At 56.9% G+C, this 14,995-nt stretch overlaps 1 protein-coding gene and 1 long non-coding RNA gene across 3 annotated transcripts; both read left to right on the forward strand.

Moving 5' to 3' along the window:
* Window positions 1-719, forward strand: LOC129047045 (uncharacterized). The gene is made up of 2 exons (XR_008509013.1): window positions 1-59; window positions 346-719. It is a non-coding gene; the product is annotated as an uncharacterized LOC129047045 (long non-coding RNA).
* Window positions 720-2,927: 2,208 nt separating this feature from the next.
* On the forward strand, window positions 2,928-7,138 carry LOC118700965 (class II histocompatibility antigen, B-L beta chain-like). Of its 2 annotated transcripts, XR_004982371.1 has the most exons (6): window positions 2,946-3,050; window positions 3,524-3,790; window positions 4,437-4,721; window positions 5,324-5,430; window positions 5,531-5,743; window positions 6,044-7,138. XR_004982371.1 is itself a non-coding variant. In XM_036405559.2 (5 exons), exons 1-5 carry the CDS (start codon window positions 2,966-2,968, stop codon window positions 5,537-5,539), a joined length of 753 nt encoding a protein of 250 aa, XP_036261452.1. In that variant the 5' UTR covers window positions 2,928-2,965; the 3' UTR covers window positions 5,540-7,138. The 2 variants fall into 2 exon arrangements, 1 of the variants encoding a protein (XP_036261452.1); XM_036405559.2 differs by having other exon boundaries at window positions 2,928-3,050; window positions 5,531-7,138.
* The last annotated feature ends 7,857 nt before the right edge of the window (window positions 7,139-14,995 follow it).

Raw genomic sequence — 14,995 nt, forward strand, 5'->3', positions numbered from 1 at the left:
AGGGCTGGCCGGAGTGCTCGTCACGGGGCAGAAGGAGGAGCTCCAGGTCATCAGCGAGGGTGAGTCAGGGCAGCCGCGGGGCAGCGAGCATCGCCGGGGGCAGCTGCACATCCCGGCCCCGGAGCTACAACCCGTGCCCGGGCTGCGGAGGGCTCTGCTCCCTGTGCGGGCGAGGGGCGGCGGGGGCACAGCCCAGAGAGCTGCCAGCGAAACGTGGGCGATCCGTGACCAACACCTTCCGGCCGAAGCCCTGGCAAGAGCCGGCTGGGATGGGCCTGGCAGGAGGCTTTCCTTGGATTCCCTCAATCTGGCCTCTGACCGTGGCTCTGTTCCTCTCTCTTCCAGCTCTTCAAGCCCTGAGAGAAGATGACAGCCCATCCTGCATCAGCGTACTCATTCAGCTGACCTTCCAAAGAAGATCTGCAGGACTTCTTGCGTCTGCTGGATCAGATGTACCGGCATCCCTCGGCCATCTCCAGCTCCCGTTGCAGATGGGAGCAGCTGCAGAGCAGGATGCACCAGCTGCAGCTCCAGGCACAGCTCTAGCTGCTCAGAGCTGAGCCTGTGGGAAGCTCCAGGAGCTCCTGCCATCTCTCTCCCTGTTGGCAGCTCCTTCCCTCCAGCTCTCAGACCCTGCCCATCCGCTTTTTTTGTCTCCCAGCTCACCCCTTTGCTTTGCTTTCCCTTAATAAAGAGTTTGGATTTTTCCAAAACCTTAAGAGTGTCTTGGTGTTCCCTGGGAAATGCAGGCATTTGGAGAAATGCCTTTGGAAGAGAGGGGCTTGCTTCTCAAGCAAAGTGCTTCCCCAGGCGCCCCCAATGAGGTAGTGAGCCGTCTCCCTTTGGCTCCCTGCGCTCCTTTCCGTCTTTGAGGCCCCTCGCACTTGGCGGAGGGGCCTGGCAAGGGAGAAGACTGTGAGAGCAGCTTTGGCATCTGCCTGGGCCTGCGGAGACCCCGCCAAGCAGCAGCGGCAGGGCGTGTTCCCTGCCTTTGAGCCCAGCACAGAGCAGGATCATCTCTGTCCAGCCGAGAGCCCCAAATCTCTCTCAGAGAGCTGTGAATTCAAAGGCCTTTATGCACACATTAATGCCATCTTCCCTCTCTGGTGTGTTTTAACTCTTGGCAAGATGCGTTTGCCTCTTGCTTGCTGGAAGCTGCTCTGCTCCAGGGCCGGCACCAAGCGGGGCTGTGCGGGCCGGGCACTGTGGAGAGTTTTGACCGTGGTCAGAAGGGTTTTCAGGATGAAGAGGAGATGACAATTTTGACTCCATGATCAGAAGGCTTGATTTATTATTTTATAATATATGTTTCATTAAGACTATATTAAAAAGAAATAGAAAGGGAAAGATTTCTTCAGAAGCTAGCTAAGCTAAGAATAGAAAAGAATGAATAACAAAGATGTGGGTCTCAGACAGAGAGCAAGAGCCAGCTCTGCCATGAGCAGTCTGTACATCCAAACATCCACAGGAGACCAATCACGGGTCTACCTGTTGCATTCCACAGCAGCAGATAACCACTGTTTACTTTTGGTTGCTGAAACTGCAGCTTCTCACAAGGAAAAATCCTAAGAAAAGATTTTTCATGAAAGATGTCTGTGACCCCTTTGGAACCCCAAAAGTGGAGAGATCAGCAATAGAAAACTCCTGGGAGAGTTTTTTCTGGCTGAATGTTGATATGTGGAGATTTTCATGGACACAAGACTCCTGCTGTGTTCTAGAGATGGACCTGGCCAGGAGGAGCCTCTACTCCAAGGCAATCCCACCTTGGTTTCCCCCAAACCAGGGTTTGTCATTCCCAAGCTGTGGCCGGATGGAGGAGGAGGAAAAGGCCCAGAGATCCCTCACGAGGAGGGGCTGCAAACCCAGCCCAGGGAGGTGTGAGGAGGAAAGAGCCCCCCTGTGCCAGGAAGGCGGCCGGAGATCCAGCCCGAGCTCAGAGCTGGTGGAGAAGCCTTATGGCAGGGAGAAGCCCCACAAGTGCTTGGAATGTGGGAAGGGTTTCAGCTACAGCTCCACCCTGATGGAACACCTGAACATCCACACTGGGGAGAGGCCCTGGGAGTGTGGGGAATGTGGGAAGGGCTTCAGTGGGAGCTCCGACCTGAGCAAGCACCACAAGATCCACACTGGGGAATGGCCCTAGGAGTGCTTGGAAGGTCAGAGGAGCTTCAGGTGGGATTCAGAGATCGTCACTCACCAGCACTTCCACACCAGGGAGAGCCCTGCGAGTGTCCCGAGTGTGGGAAGAGCTTCGTGCGCTGCTGCAGCTCCATCCCCCGTGGGAGGATCCGTGCTGGATGATCCCCAGTGACCCCCGTTGGGCAGAGCCCTGGTGACCCCTGTTCTGGCTGATCCGTGTTGGGTGGGGGGAAGGTGTTGGAGAGATTTCTTTCCCTTCTCCTTGTGCTGCTGTGATTTGGTTGGTAATAAATTCCCTCCGTGTGCCCAGGCCGGCTCTGTTGTGCCCGTGCGGGATTTGCTGAGGGATCTCTCCTGGTCCTTGTCCCCAGCCAGGAACCCTCGGTTCCATTTTCTGTCCCTGTGCGGCTGCGGGGGCAGGGACAGAGCGGCTCTGGGGGTGCCTGGCATCGGGCCAGCGTCACCGCTCGCCACGGGCACCGCTGAGATCCCGCGCCCCTGGGCACGCCTTGCTGGGCTCACCTGAGCTCCCACCTGCCCAGCGCCCCAAGGTTCCCCCTCCCCAAAAAACCCCCAGCCCGAGGCTGCAGCGTCCCGGAAAGGCCTCAGCCAATGGCAGCGCAGGCAGAAGGCGTTTCAGCCAATGAGAGCTCGGGGCGTTGTATTGCGTCATCAGTTGCCGGGCAGAGCCCGTGGCCGATCGCTGCCCAAAGGTGGCGGCAGCCAATGAGAGCGCGCGGCGCTGCCGAGCCCGCCCTGCTCCGGACTGGTGCTCCCAGCGCAGCGCGGCTGCTTTGGGGCTGCTGCTCCCTGCCCGGCCCCGGCCATGGGGAGAGGGGCGGCAGCTGGGGCCCTACTGGTGGCACTGGTGGTGCTGGGAGCCCCCCCGGCTACGGGCGCGGAGCTCTCAGGTGAGCGGGGGGCGGGAGGCGCTGGGACAGGGGGGGAGAAGGGGGAAAAGGGGGCGAAGTGGAGAGCCCGGAATGGAGGGGGAGGAGGAGGGGACCCCCCAGAGGGAGAGCGGGAGGGGCTGAGGGGTGGGGGGAGGGGAGGAAGGGGTGGGAGAGGGTGGGGAAGAGGGAAAAGGGGAGGGAGGGACCCCAAAACCGAGCGGGAGGGGGCTGGGGATTGGGGGATTCTGGGAAAATGGGGAAATGGGACACCAAAAGCGATTTGGGAACGGCCGGAGGTGGGAAGGGAGAGGATGTGGAAGGGGAAATGGGGGAAGGGCGGCAAAGAGGAAGCGGCAGCGCGGGCGGGAGGGTCCCGTGGCGGCCGTGGGGCACAGAGGGTGCGGAGTAGGGATCCGGGGTGGGCCCTGGAGCTCTGGAGGTGTTGCTGGGACGCTGGGGGGACATCCCTGAGCTGTGTGCTGCACTCACAGGGGTGTTCCAGTGGATGCATAAGGCCGATTGTCTCTTCATTAACGGCACGGAGAAGGTGAGTTTGGTGGTGAGGTTCATCTACAACCGGGAGCAGTTCCTGATGTTCGACAGCGACGTGGGGCACTTTGTGGGGTTCACCCCCTTAGGGGAGAAGAATGCCAAGATGTGGAACAGCGACCCAGCTATAATGGAGTTCGTGCGGGCTCACGTGGACAGGTGCCGGCACAACTACGAGATTGTTGCCTCGATCACCGTGGAGCGCCGAGGTGAGCGCGGGGCAGAGCGTGTCCCTTCGGGCCCTGCCCTGCCAATGGGCCTGGAGCCCCTCAAAACCTCCGTGGGAATCGCCCCAGTGCCCTCAGCCCTCTTTGTACCCATCACCGGGTCCTCCTGTCCTTTCCCAGTCCCTCCCAGTCCCTCCCAGTGCCCCCCGCGCGTCCATGTCAGCGACGCGTAAAGCTGACGCTTTCCAACCAATCAGATCGCGTCTCTTTGATGACTCATCCGTTGCCAGGCAGACCCGCAGCGCCCAGTGCTCCGCGCTGGGCTCGGCCTCGCAGCGCCGCGCTCTTCATTCCCAGTTCCTCCCAGTGCCACCAAAATCCCTCTCAGTGCCATCCCAGTCCCTCCCAGACCATTCCCAGTCGCTCCCATTGTGTTCGCAGTCCCTCCCAGTCCTTCTCAGTCCCACCCACCTCCTCCAAGTCGATTCCCAGTCTGTTCCCAGTTCACGCTCAGAACTCTACCCTCTCTCCCAGTGCCCCCCCATTCCCTCCCATCTCGCTCAGAGTCACCCAAGTCCCTCCCAGTCCGTTCTCCGTCCCTCCCCAGCCCAGCCCAGCCCTCCCCTCTCTCTCCCAGTGCCCCCCAGCTGATCCCAGTGTGTCCCCGCTCTCTCTCTCTCTCCCCCAGTGCCCCCCAGCGTGTCCATGTCACTGGTGCCCCCCTCGAGCTCCCAGCCGGGCCCCGGCCGCCTGCTCTGCTCCGTGATGGATTTCTACCCTGCTGCCATCCAGGTGAGGTGGTTCCAGGGCCAGCAGGAGCTCTCGGAGCACGTGGTGGCCACCGACGTGGTCCCCAACGGGGACTGGACCTACCAACTGCTGGTGCTGCTGGAAACCCCGCCCCGGCGCAGGCTCACCTACAGCTGCCAGGTGGAGCACGTCAGCCTGGAGCAGCCCCTGAGCCGGCACTGGGGTACGGGGGAGCCCCTGGGGGCGCTGGCAGAGCCACTGGGCTGTGCTGGGAGCCACTGGGAGGGAGCTGGAGAGAGCGGGCTGGGACTGGGAGAGGCCCTGGGGGCTGGGCAAGGGCTGGGAAGGGGTTTGGGGGATGCTGGGGAGGGTGGGATGGGGTTGGGGGGTCCTGGTGGGCACTGGGAGGGAGTTTGGGGGTGCTGGATGTGACTGTGAGGGAGTTTGGAGTTGCTGGGTGTGACTGGGAGGGATCGCAGTGAGCCCGGAGGGGCTGGAAGGAGATCGGCCATGGCAAAGCGGGGCTCGCCATGAGCTCGGTTGTGCTGGGCACAGACTGGGAGGGCTCTGGCTGAGTCCTGCTTGGGCTGCCAAGGGACTGCGAGAGGCTTTGGGGCTCCTGGGGCACTGGGGGCAACTGGGAGGGGGCTGTGAGATCCTCAGAGGGGCGGGAGGGGCTTTGGTGGCTCCTGGCCAGGACCAAAAGGGATCGGGGGGAGGTTTCAGGGGGTCCTGGCTGGGCTGGGGGCCACAGAGAGGGCGCTGGGAGGGGCTGGGGGTGTCCGTGAGAGGTTTTGGGGGTGCTGAGCCCTGCGGACCCCCCAGAGATGCCGCCGGACGCCGCCCGCAGCAAGATGCTGACGGGCATCGGGGGCTTCGTCTTGGGCTTCGTCTTCCTGGCGCTGGGGCTCGGCTTCTACGTGCGCAAGAAGGTCGGGGCGGGTGCCGGGGGTGGCGTCCCCGCCGTGGCGGAGCGTGTGCGCTCCCGCCGGGGCCCCCAGCCCGGTGTCACCCCCTTTTCTCTGCCCACAGAGCTCCTGAGCTGGCGGCGGCTGCAGCCCCTCCCTGTGGGCTCGGGCCCGGCCGGGACCCCCCGCTCCGTCCCCGCTCCGCTGATTTTGGGGGGGTCCCGTGTCCCCCAAACCCCTGAGGAGAGGAGCAGAAACCAGAGAAGCAGCGGAGATCCTCCGGCCTTCACCCAGGTGTCCACGGGGGGAGCCAGGAAGATGTGGAGCCCCCAGCCAGGTGTGTTCCCAACGCGGGGGGCTCTGACCCTGGGGGTCACCCGGGATTATCCAGCCTGGATCCTCCAACGGGGGCTGGACCTGGAGCGGGGCACGGAGCTCTTCCCGCACCGGGGCACGGCGGGATCCACAGGCATCGACCCCTCCCTCATCAAAGGACAGCTTTCAGTTACAGTAGTTAGGACAACTAGTTAGTTATGGTAGTTAGCACTGCCTGTTTGTTATGGCAGTTTTTCGAATACAAACTCTCTCAAACCTCAACTCCCCTGACGTGTCCCTTCCCTCTCCCGCCGTGACTCAGCTGCCCGGAGCAATGTGAGGGGAGAGCGGGCCCAGCCTGGCCCAGAGCTGAGCCCCAGCAGAGCCCTGGCAGAGCCCAGAGCAGCCTCGGCACCTGCAGAGTCAGCCTGGAAGGAGGCGCTTGGAGCCTTCTCGGCTGCACCCGGCTCTTGGTTACAAACTGTGTGTGCTGGAAAATGCCACCGGCTCTGCAGGAGGGCAGAAGGGGCCCGGGGAAGGCCCGGGTACTCCATGCAAGGGAAAAACCTGCCCTGGGTTTGTTATAAATAACTAGGTAGTGTTGACTTTTGCTACTATGTATTGACTTCAGCAAAATATCCTTAATCACACTGATTTTGATAGAGTACAGTTTGTAATCACTTTTCACTGCTGTTGCTATAGTATAATTTATCAGCTTTTTGTGGCCAATGCCTGGCCCCTGTGTAGCTCATATCCTCAGAACATCATTTATGGATGATATTTGAGTTTGATGATATTTGAGTGTGAAAAACATACATTATAGTTTTGGCTTTTGCAAAATATTAAAGTGGATGCCATGTGTTGTGCATTAGAATCTTAACTTTTGCAGAAGTAGCTGTAGTTGTGAAATAATAACTAATGCTTTTATTTTTGTAACTAACTGACAATAATAACTCAGAGATATTTCTGAAAGAGCTAATGTTCATTTAAAGTACTTGTGGAAATAGCTAAAAGCGTCTGCATGGTCAGATAACATTTAAGGAAGGGATGTGATGAGGCCCCTGCCACTGACCCTTCCACTGTCAATAACTGTCACCTGCTGAAACCACAGAACAGGGGCCCTTGTGAGGCAGTGACACACAACCCTCAAAACAGCAATCCAGGATTCCTGCACGTGCTCTAAAAAGGCGAGTTGGGGGTCAAACCAACCTAAAGAATTCCTGGAACAAGTAAACGAGTTCAAAGAAATGTTTGAATATGTATAATCATTATGAATATGTATTTGAACAATACAATGGAGAAACTAGACAAGAAGAGTTGCTGTGGTTAACCGGTGTGCCTCTGGCCATCGCCAACACCCAGCACTGTTACTGATTTGTCCCTTATTATTCCTAATTAAACTTTCAAAAATTCTAAAGAGTGAGGCTCATTTCTCACAAAACCCAAGGTGCTCACCCCTTGTTCTTCCCCCAAAGCCAGGATTTGTCAATCCTAAAATTTTTCTGGATGGAGGAGAAGGAGGCTACGAGGAAAAGGAAGATGCACTGGTGTGGAGGCCCATGGGAGTCTCAATCTCCCACCCGTGGAGGACTGGTCCCCAATAAGAAGAATAGATTTCAAGGTTATGGTGAGAAGCTTGCTTCTCCCACAGATCTTTGCAGGCACATGCTGATTTATGGAAAGTTATGTTACCCCATTGGCCCGTTGGCCTAATTACCCTAGTTCACCCCCTGTTACCCATCTCTGGTTAGTCCCTCGAATGTTCTCCCTCTCTGTCCCTCCATTGGCCCCAGTTTACTGCATTCCTCTGCCCCTGTTTCCCTATTAGCTGACCCGACCCTTAACCCCTCCTTTGCCCCATTTTCCCCCATATCCATTGGACCCTGACCCTCAGCTCCACCCTCACTACCTCATATAAAAGCCCCCTGTGCCCTCGGCTTGCACCCTGTCTTTGTCCCTGGACCCTGTTCAGCTCTGTCCCCTGTTCCTGTACCAATAAACCCAGTTTGCTGAGATCATACCCAGACCCATCCTGCCGACTTTGTCAGCTTTATAAAGCAGCCGTGAGCTCCGGGCTCCTGAGTGCCGGACGCTCCAAGGGCCTCGGCAGCGCCAGGACGCTCCAGACTGGGACAGCCAGGCAGGGCAGGAGGAATCACTGCCCCTTTCCCCTCCCTGCTGCTCCATCTCCCAGCCCAGCATCGCTGCAGGACAGCCTCACTGCCAACGCCATCCTGCCAGGGATGGACTGGGGGGATCTCCTTCCCCTTCCCTCTGGCATGGAGGCAAATCCCATCTTCTCCTTGTCCACCCTCCTTCTTCTCCTCATTCTGTCCTTCATCCATCCACGTTCCTTTCCTATCTCCTTCCTCCCTTGTTCCTTCCTCTCCTCCTGCCTTTTCCTTTTCCCTTCTCCCTGTCTCTTCCTCTCCTTGTCCTTCCTCCCTCACGCACTGAGCTGCGGACAGAGACCAGGGAGAACAAATCCCTGCCACAGAACCTCGTGGAAGAGGCCATTTGGAATGGATCCACGGCGCAGGAATCCAATGGGGAGGAGAAGCCCCAGAGATCCCACACGAGGAGGGGCTGCAAACCCAGCCTGGAGAGCTGAGAGGAGGTAAAAGCCTCCCTGTGCCGGGAAGGGTGTGGGGAATGTGAGAAGAGCTTCAGGCAGAGCTCAGCTTGTTCCTGGCTCCTCCAAAAACGGCAGTGCCAGATGCAGAGATCCATGGGGATGCAGAGATCCCCCTGCAGATCCACGGGATGCAGAGATCCCCCTGCAGATCCATGGGAATGCAGAGATCTCCCCGCAGATCCATGCGGCAGCAGACATCGCCCTGCAGATCCATGGGGATGCAGAGATCCCCCTGCAGATCCATGGGAATGCAGAGATCCCCCCGCAGATCCATGGGGATGCAGAGATCCCCCCGCAGATCCATGGGGATGCAGAGATCCCCCCGTAGATCCATGGGGATGCAGAGATCCCCCTGCAGATCCATGGGGATGCAGAGATCCCCCTGCATATCCATGGGGATGCAGAGATCCCCCTGCAGCCCCCGGAGCAGCCGCGCTGGAGCACGGGGATGCCTCAGAGGAGGCTGTGACCCCGTGGCCAGAGGGGCCCCGCTGGAGCAGCCTGTCCTGGCAGGACTGACCCCGGGGCACAGTGACCCACGCTGCAGCACTTGGAGGGCGGCTGTGCCCCGTGGGATGGACTCAGCTTGGAGAAGTTCCTGGAGAAGTCTCCGGTGGGAGAGAGCCCAGGGTGCAGCAGGGGAACGACTCCTGTCCCCGAGCAGAGGGAGAAGCCCCGGGGCATGAAGTGAGCACGGCCCCATTCCCTGTCTCCGGCCCTGCCGGGGTAGGAGGTGCAGCTGGAAGGAGGGAGGCGTGGGGGAAGGCTGGATTTAAGGCTCTTCACTTACTTCTCATTATCCTGCTCTGAGGTTTTGGGGTTTTCTGTCAGAAATCTTTCCCATCCCCCACTCATCCACAGGGGTTTGGGGTGGTTTTCCCTTTTTGGGGGAAATCAAAGCGATGCACTGTTGCTCCTAATTAGGGTTAGGAGAAGAGAGGCTCCAGGGCTTCCCGCTGAGCCGGGGCCACCGGAGCCGCAGTGCCGGGAAAGCCGTGGCGGGAGGTGCGGAGCAGTTTGTTTGTGTTTTCAGCTCAATCCCCCTCGGGCCCGGGCCCGTTCCAGGGCTGTTCCTCATCTCCGGCTCTGCCCTCACGCAGCCCGCGGGGACCCTGAGAGCGCGGGGCGAGGCTGTGCCGTGTGCAGAGCCCGCCCCTGGCTGCGATTGGCCGACGGTGCCGTCAGTCGTGGTTCTGGCGCGCTGATTGGTGGGAGCGGGGCGGGGCAGGGCCCCGGTGGCGGCCTGAGGGCGGCCGTGGCTCGGCGGCGGCGCCATTGGCGGAGCGTCTGTGTGGGCCCGGGAGCAGCGGCAGCGGCCGGAGCGCGGTGAGGCGGCGGCGGAGCTGGGAGGCGGCCGCAGCGCAGGTGGGAGCCGCGCTGGGTTGTGCGGGGGCTTGGGGCTCGCTGCGGGCCTCGGGGGCGGCAGGGGTCTCAGGCGGGTTCGTTGTGCCGTGTCCGGCGCGTGTTGCCGCTGGCGTGAGGGCGCTGCGGGAGCGGCTGCCCGCGGTCTCCTTGCCGCCGCTGCCTCGGCAGGAGCCGCTGCCGGAGCAGCGCTGGCTCGGCCCGGTTGCTGTGGCCGGGACAGAGGCGGCTGCCCCGTGCCCGGGGCTGTGCGGGGAAATTGACGTGGCCGGAGGTTTCTGTGCCCCGAGGAGACAGAGGAGTCCTGTACCAGTGACTTTATTGCTGAGCAGAGGGAGAGGCCGTGGGGCATTTGCCGTGCGCTCTCTGCCATTGTTGTAGTTCGCAGCCTCCTTTTTATCCTCATTTTCCCGGCCTCATCTCCCTCTCCTTTTGCCCACTGGCTAGATACTTGGAAGGTTCAGACTTCCCGATCCGCCAACTGCATGTCCTCGTTAATGTGCATTCCCACTTTTGTAGAACAGCCGATATTCACGGCTCTGTTAAGTCTTTGTTGTTCTCGAAGTTCAGGAATTTAGCGGGACTTTTTATGAGCAGCAGTCCATTTTAATTAGTAACAATTATTGAAGCTTGTGGTTTCACTCGCCCGTTACTTCCTGATCTACAAGTCCCTGGCCCCTCGCTCAGCTGCTGAATGAGCTGCACTCTCAAGGTGTGGAGCACGGTAAAAAGGTGAGAGTTGCTGTAGCACATCAGAGGAGAAACAGCATTCGTTTAACCCATGGACTGCCAGGGAGCCACAAAACCGTGTCGCACTCCCATCCTTTTCACGTTCGGACCAATACATGAGCTGCTTTTTTGTTTCCGTTGTTTTTTTTTTTTTTTCACCACTTTTCCTTTGTCATCTATTTGCCGACAGCAGTTGGAGTAATTTAATTTTCCACAAACTCCTCTTTTTTCTACTAACAGATGATCTGATCCCATCCCATGGTGAAATGTTGTGTTCCTCATTTCAGTGGATTGCTCAGCAGGAAGGTCAGGAGCTGGAGCTGTCTGGTTGGTTATTCCAAGGGCAGTTTGTAATCTAATGATGCCATTGAAATGAGAAACGGGTTCTGTGGCTCCTGATATGAATTGGTTTGGGTTCCCAGGGGCTGGTGCACGGTGTTGTAGGATTTGTTCTGCTGGCCGTTCATCTTTTCCCCATTTTTGTCCGCTCTCTCCAGCCAGGGCTGCATCAATTGACTGCTTTTCTTTAATTAAATCATCAAATACTTAGATTCCCAACTGATTTCTCTGAACTCTTGGTAGCAAAAAATCTCTAGTGCTCTAATACACCCTATATAACGCAGACAGTGACAGCACATGTTGGAGTGGGCACAGGGATGATTCCCCCCCATTTATTTATAGTGAAGATTTCCCAACATTCTCCATTTGCTGTTTCCCTTTGCAGCTTCACCCGTTTCTGTTGCAGGGTCAGATATCTTCACCCTGGGCTTTGCCTTGAGCTGTGCAAATTCCATCAGGGCAAGCAGGCAGAGCTTGGGCTGAGGGGCAGAGGGAATCAGCCCAATTCCTGCCCCAGGCAAGAGACCCAGGTACATTGTCCAGGCTTTGCCCAGCAGTGTTCATTTGCATTTCTAAAGGTCCTCTGCAGGCTGCCTGCAATGAAGCTTCTCTTCCAGGGCAGCCACCTCGTGAGTCACATGTGGCCCCCCCCCAGAATCTGTTTTTTTTTGCAAAAGTATCAACTATTTACGAGTTAAAAGTGTTACAGTTAAAGCTCTTCAATTTTGCAAAATGCAACATAAAGGCGAACATGGAAAAACCCAGAGTAATACTTGATTCTCACACTTCTGTCCCAAACCTACCTGAAAATATAAAAGTGGGAGTTTTATGAAAATTTTTTCTCATATTGTAATTTTGTCACTGAAACTGCAGGGAAAACAAAAACTCTCCAAGAATCTCTTTAGTGTTAGAGAGTCAAGGCATTGCTTGGTTCTGGCCAGGATGTGCAACAGAAATAATTTCTTTCACAAATACCCTGGCTGTGCAGAGAAAATCATTCCTTGGCATGTGAGTTTTACTGGATTTTTCCTAAACTTTATGTAGTCTGAACCAATCTAAATCCCCAGCTTTAATGTTCATTGCTTCCAAGTTGTGTAGGTTTTTAGTATTTGGTTTCCTGTTGGACCCGGATTTCTTCCCCTCTGCTGTGAATTCGGTCCACACTCCTGGATTTCCTTCTCAGCCTTTTCCAGACCAGGTGTCTCCAGCTGTGCCGGGGGCAGTGTCTGGGGTAGCTGTTGGTTGCTGTTTGCTGCTGGGCGTTGATGTTTTGTTGCTGGTCGTTATCTCTGTGGGTGTCTTTTGGGCTATTCCCAGTCTGTTGAGATGTTGAACTCAACTCCCTTGAGTGGTGTAACAGCCCTTAAATAAAACCTTTAAAATTCCTTTCCCCATGGCAAAGACAAACCAAGCCTGAGCAGAGAAAGAAGATTTAAGAGAACCAAAATGGGTACATTTTGCAGCAATGCGGTCCCAGTCAGCCCAGAGTGTGGGTGTGAGTGAGCCCCAGAGTGGAATTGTGCCGTGGTGCTCCCCAGCAGCTGTGGCAGTGCAGGCCCAGCCAGCGCTGAAGCTGCAGCAGTGGCAGCAAGGCTTGGCCGCAGTGGCTGGAGGTGCCAGAGGAGGGTGGCCAGGATTTCCGAGGGTTTGAGCAGAGGATCTGTGGGCAGGCCCAGGGGCTTGGCCCGCTGTGGAGCCCTGGCTGCTGCTGCGTTGCCTTCAGGGCAGGCTCAGTGGGGGCTCCCATGGTCCTGCTGCAGGCGGGAAGTGCAAATCTCCGGGGCTTCAGAGCCCCTGAGGCCAGGCTGAGGGGTCCCCCCCGTGTTCAGCTGTGCTGGCGGCTGTTTCTGGCCTCAGGGACACTTGGCATGGGCCCCTTGGCCACCAGTGGTGCTGCTTTGCACTCCTTAGGCAGGAGCCGATGTCCTGGCTGGGTGTTGGCAACAGCAAAGTCCCAGGGCAGGCTCTGTGCCAGCCCAGCTTCCTGTGGGAGAATATACCTTGATCTCTGATCCAGTGCTTGCTGAAGCAGTCAGAATTGCTTTTGCCCCCCTGTTAGGTGCCATGGTGTCAGCAGAAGATATTGAAGCCTTCCTGCTCAGGGCATTTCAGTGCCAGGCTCTTACAACCACCCAGAGCTCCTTGGGTTGAGCTGAGCATGGGGCAGTGACCTGCGCTTTGTCTGATTCCCCTTCCTTAATAACAGCCTGTCTTGTAGCTCTTTTCCCTTCTGCTGCCCTTGCAGAGCCATCCACAAACACATTTTGTCCCTCAGGCCAGGGAATGTCCCATCAATCTCTCCCAGCCTGGGTCGGGAGCTCTGTCCCTTGAGTGCAGTCCTGGGTTCCTTGCCAGCCCCTCTCCAGGCTGTTCAAACAGGAGGCTGGGTTAAACCCTTGCCCTGTCCTCAGTTCTAAATCCTCCTGTGCCATTGAACAAGTTTCATACTGTAATAACCGAGCCCTGCTCATCCATTTAGAGGCTTTTTTGGTTGTCAAAGCTTTAACTTGCTGCCAGACTTGAACTCTAGGAGATCCTCCTGTTGTCATCAGTTTTCAGCCTCAGCTCCCATGAAAGCTGTGGCTGCAGAATTCTGCAGACAATGAGGCTGCTCTCTGGCCACTGGGTTAAACATTTTAGCACAAGAATTCCTTTGGCAAGACCCTGTTTAACATCCACCTATAATTCAAATTCTTTTACCCTGTCTGGAAGGGCCAGGGAAGCCGCCTCAGTTAATCTTCATTTTAACACTTGAAAATTCTGTGTTTCCTCCTCCTGTCCATACATCCAGTTTGTTGACTGGCAGGATAGGAGTGTTACAGGGAGACACCCCTGGCTCCAAAAGCCCTGCCTTCTACAGGGACTCAATACCAGGCTGTGAGCCCTTCCTTCTCTCCCCTGGAACAGGGTATTGCTTGTCCTGGTTGCTTTGAAGTAATTTGTAGAGGCTCCATATCTAATTTTCCCTATTTTCCTGTGGCTGCCCACACTTCTGGGTTCAGTTCAGCATAGGCCTGGCCAGACATTTGACACAGAGGTACAACAGAACTGGCCTCTGTATCACCTTTTATAATATTAATTTGTGTTCCATGTTTAGCCCTCAAATTCCTTCCCAGTAAATCATGATAACAATTAGGAGCAAATAAAAATTCATACATTTCCAATCCATCTCCCAGATCTACTAATAGTGGTTGAATAAAACCATGCATCTTTCCCACTTATCCCCTCACTAAGCAAACAAATTTTTTGCATTTTTCCCCCTTAGGTCTAAGCTTCAGAGTGCATTGAGAGGCCCCTGTGTCCATCAGGAGAGGCCTCCTCTCAATGCAGACCCACCTGAATGTTCTCAAGGGCTCCAGTGTGGAGGGTCCCTGGTGTGATGGGAGCTGTGACAGCCCTGCCAATCCATGTCCATCAAGGGGTGGACTTGCTGGTCCTGAGGGTGCTGCTGTCTGTGCTTGCAGTGTCCTTGTGCCCTGCAGCTGGAGCCCTGATTCCTTGCCAGGGGCTGTTTGGGTGGGCTGTCCCCTGCCGAGGAGGGCAATGCCTCTGCCGGGTGCTTGTGGCCGAGCCCGTGCCCTGGGTGCTGGGGCCCCCTTGGGCCCTGGGGCTGATCCCTCAGGGGCTGTAGGAACTCTGCCCTGGCCTTTGCCTTCAGCTTGGCCTTTTGCTGCTCCCTTCTTGCATTCACCTGCTGGGCCTTTGTGCCCAAGTGCTGCAGGGCCTTCTTCTGCCCCTCCTGCAGCCCCCCTCAGCGCCTGTGGGTGCTTGTCTTACTTTACAAGACAGGTGTCTGCTTGGGAAGGCAGAAAAAGCCTTTCTTGGAATGGAGAATGCAAAGCCCCTCCCTCTTAATTTTTAGACTAGTGAAATCAAGGGGCTCTCAGGCAAAGCTATGGGAATAGGAATACCAGTTCTTTTCTAGTGTGTATAATAAAGCAAACAAAGAACACCAGCTCCGGCAGTGACAACAAACAGAGCCCGGAGCCAGTCCCGGCCTTTCGGCTGCGGCGCTTTCCCCTTGGGTGCAGTTCCGGGCACGGCCGGCGGGGGCGCTGGTGGCTCCCGCGGGGCAGGGCAGCGCATCCCTGCCATGGGAACCTCTCTTAACGGAAATTGAGCAATCCCTTCATCTAACTCTTTCACTTTTTTACCTTCTCTAGCCTTTCTCCCGTGTTTTGGGAAAGAATTTGGAGAGGACTGTCTTTT

Source organism: Molothrus ater, chromosome 33, assembly GCF_012460135.2.
Source record: "Molothrus ater isolate BHLD 08-10-18 breed brown headed cowbird chromosome 33, BPBGC_Mater_1.1, whole genome shotgun sequence".
NCBI classification, from domain to species: domain Eukaryota; kingdom Metazoa; phylum Chordata; class Aves; order Passeriformes; family Icteridae; genus Molothrus; species Molothrus ater.